The 3,412-nt window shown below is 40.0% G+C and overlaps 1 protein-coding gene across 1 annotated transcript; it reads left to right on the forward strand.

The window, feature by feature from the left end:
- Nucleotides 1-261: 261 nt before the first annotated feature.
- On the forward strand, nucleotides 262-1,207 carry cdkn2d (cyclin-dependent kinase inhibitor 2D (p19, inhibits CDK4)). The gene is made up of 2 exons (XM_030782818.1): nucleotides 262-402; nucleotides 830-1,207. Exons 1-2 carry the CDS (start codon nucleotides 262-264, stop codon nucleotides 1,205-1,207), a joined length of 519 nt encoding a protein of 172 aa, XP_030638678.1.
- The last annotated feature ends 2,205 nt before the right edge of the window (nucleotides 1,208-3,412 follow it).

Genomic DNA, 3,412 nt, shown 5'->3' on the forward strand with positions numbered 1-3,412 from the left:
ATGTGCCCTATGTTTTCTATCGTTGTTTGATTGTTGTCTGTGGTTATAACTGTGCGATTCCCCTGGTTACTAATTTAGTTCACTAGTTAAATAGCTAACTGGCTAGCCTAGCATTAATGTTAGCTTTCCTATTAGCTGATTTAGGTCGTCTAATTAACAAAACCAGCTCTCCGTGAAATGAGTCGCTCGTAATTTTTGATCACCAGCTATTGAACTGAGGTTTCTGTTTCCACAAGGTAAGCGTATCTGACGCTGGCGACAATGGTTCTAAGTGAGAATGATGCCGGCAAGAATTTGACTGCCGCGGCAGCTAAAGGGAACGTAGCAGAGGTACGAAGGATGCTGGAGGAATGTAGAGTTCATCCCGACACAGTCAATGAATTCGGAAAAACCGCGCTGCAGGTAAATGTCATTCATTGTCGGTTGGTGATATGACATATCAGCGTTTCGACAAACACTGGTGTCGTAATAAATAGTGATTAAATTGTGGGATATTCAAATTCTGCACACCGGAGCGTATGTAGCGCATGATAAAGACAGAGTGGTCATTGCACATGAATTGTGTTGCCAGAATTAAAGGGTATATGTTATCTGCTCTTCTGTGTGATACCGCCGCTGTTTTATTCATTTCTTGTTTTTTCATTGTGATGACGCACATTGGTCATTTTCGTTTCCTAATATCCTCAAGCTATGTATCTTTTTAAGCTAGGAAACCCTGACGGAATAATTATAGTCATGATTACATACCATTATGGAATTAGAGAAATTTCTTTGTCTGCTCCTCCCACACAGTGATATATTCCCGCAAAATGTGTTTGATCTTCCCCAGGTGATGATGATGGGTAACACCAACGTGGCTTGCCTTTTGCTGGAGAATGGCGCAGACCCAAACATTCAGGATTGCTTTGGGGTAACACCCGCACATGATGCAGCCCGTACTGGATTCTTGGACACGCTCCGTGCTTTGGTTCTTTACGGTGCTTCTGTCAACGTCCCTGACCAGTCTGGTGCTTTACCCATCCACATTGCCATCCGAGAGGGTCACATGGACGTCGTGGAATACCTGGCACCACGCTCCAACCTTGGTCATCATGACACTAGTGGAGACACTGCCTTGGATGTTGCCAGGGCAACGTGCCCGCCAGATGTCGTGGAACTGCTAGAGCGCCAGTTAGAATACAGCACGATGTATCAATCGTCACAGTGAGAAGAGGGGTATCTGTCTGTTTTTCCTCTGATGAGGTTTTGGTAACGTTACATTATAATTCTTTGGATGTGATAGATTGTTTGAATTGTACAATTTAGTTATTGGTGGCTTACAGAATACTAGGTGGAGAATGTAGCACCAGTTTTGCACAGAGCAAAGTACCAGTAATGGTAATTAGGTTTATGCCTTCTTTCCCAGTTATTCGGGAGTTTGCCATGCACAGTTGTAAATAGCGATATTTTGTCATTTTTAATATGTTTGTGCTTTTTGTCTACACAGATGTGTGTAGAAGCTCAAACTGTTATGTTTTTTTTTTTTTTAATTCATGAAATTATATATGCCTTCCATCGTTTGTGTGGTTGTGCAATGTGCACTGATGAAATTGTAGCATTTTACTTACTTTTTAGTATTTTTGTCAATGTAAGAACTTATTATTTGTACATAATAATTGATGAATTTATATAATTATTTATCAAAGTATTGTACATAGACATTTGTGTTTATTGTGAATTTTCTCATGTTATTTATGAAGATACTTTTGAAACTTATAAATGGATGTAGTGCTATTCCTATTTCAACAATCCTTTAAAACACGAATAAAGTGTTGTACTTGAAACTGACTATTTCTGACTGTTTCTAAAAAACCTTGAAACACCACATTGTTGCCACATGAGGGCCCTCTTTAACTTTGTTTCTTCGAACTGTGGTGTGCCTGGGGGACGAAACCTGGACTGTAATAGATTCTATTGGCAGTTTTCAAGTTCTTGACTTGGACTGCTGTATCTAACACTTTTAGTTTTGATTAGCAGAAAAACTGTCACCCTGAATCACATCTTAATGACTTTACTAAAATCAGACATGGGTTTTTACCAAGCATATTTTTAGTCAGTAATGTGAGTTTGTATTCGCTTGAATCTCTGTAAGTACCACACATTTCTCTGTGTACTTCCCTTTATGTTCTTCGACTATGTTCTTTTGCTCATGAACACTTGTTATCTTGAGTGACTCAACAAGGACATTCATAATTACCTAGCAATGGAATGTGTCGTAATGGACAAGGCAAACAACGAACCTGCTTACCTGATACTTCTTCCACATAATGGGAAGCCTGTCTAGTTCGAAGGTTGTCAAGGGCTTTATGACTTTGAGGACACTGACACAATGGGTCGTTTTGTTTGCTTTTTTGCTTTGGAGCCAAGCCCTCGGTGTATCTGTCGTATCCTGCAACAAAACTGCTGTAACATTCCCCCTGACTTACTTTGTAGCCCTTCTCATCCAGAATCAGACGCATAATGAGTTGTATTTGCTACTGGGTAATAGGGGTGGTGGAGGGATTGCCTGACCACAACAGTATTGCTTAACGCTGTGGAGTAGGATGCTAAAATTTTGAGTATGAGTACAGATTTGCTCATTTCAGATCCTAGAGTCCTCAGATGTGGCCCTCAGAATTTTAGTCTGATTATACAAACTACAGTGTTTCTTTGATTCACTAGAGGGCGCACAGTGAACTGTTTAGATTTATGTGTCTACTTGCAAACACTGAGCTACTGATTACACAGATGTTTTGTATCACTATTTAGGAAAGCACACCGTCTCAGTTTAGTATATTTAAAATGGCTATGGCACCAAGTGCAGTGTTGGAGCATAATTTCCATCAAGTGTTAAATCTGTGTTTATTCTCTGTTGTCTATTATGTGGTTGTTACATTGATTTTGTTTTATAATCGTCCTGTGACAGCAGTTACAGTTTTGAGATGAAAAAGAGCTGATTCCCTGAGCAAAGTCCAGTTCTCTCTCTCTCTCTCTCTCTCTCTCTCTCACACACACACACACACACACAGCTCCAAGCAGAACCTTGCCAGAACTTTGCAGTTGTGTATAAAGACTGCTCAAGCTGTCATCAGGGGCATTACTCAAACAAGTGTCAGTTTGGAACCATAATCGCATATTTATTAAATGCCAGACTCATATGAGGGTATATCTGTCTTCAGCAGTAATAACGTGCTTGGATACCACAGTGGTATCTCAAGAGCTCTATTAAACAAAAAGACTTCTAGGACTAGAGGCATGCAACTATGCTCGTGAGAACCCGCTGACTTTGCAGAACTGAAGCTTGAAAAAAATCTTAAAAATACCACTGAATTTAAATAATAGGTCCAGGCTTTCTATCTCTCAGAAGCTGTTCAAAGGAGTTCAAGTCAGAACA

This window comes from Chanos chanos, chromosome 8 (genome assembly GCF_902362185.1).
Source record: "Chanos chanos chromosome 8, fChaCha1.1, whole genome shotgun sequence".
Taxonomy (NCBI): Eukaryota; Metazoa; Chordata; class Actinopteri; order Gonorynchiformes; family Chanidae; genus Chanos; species Chanos chanos.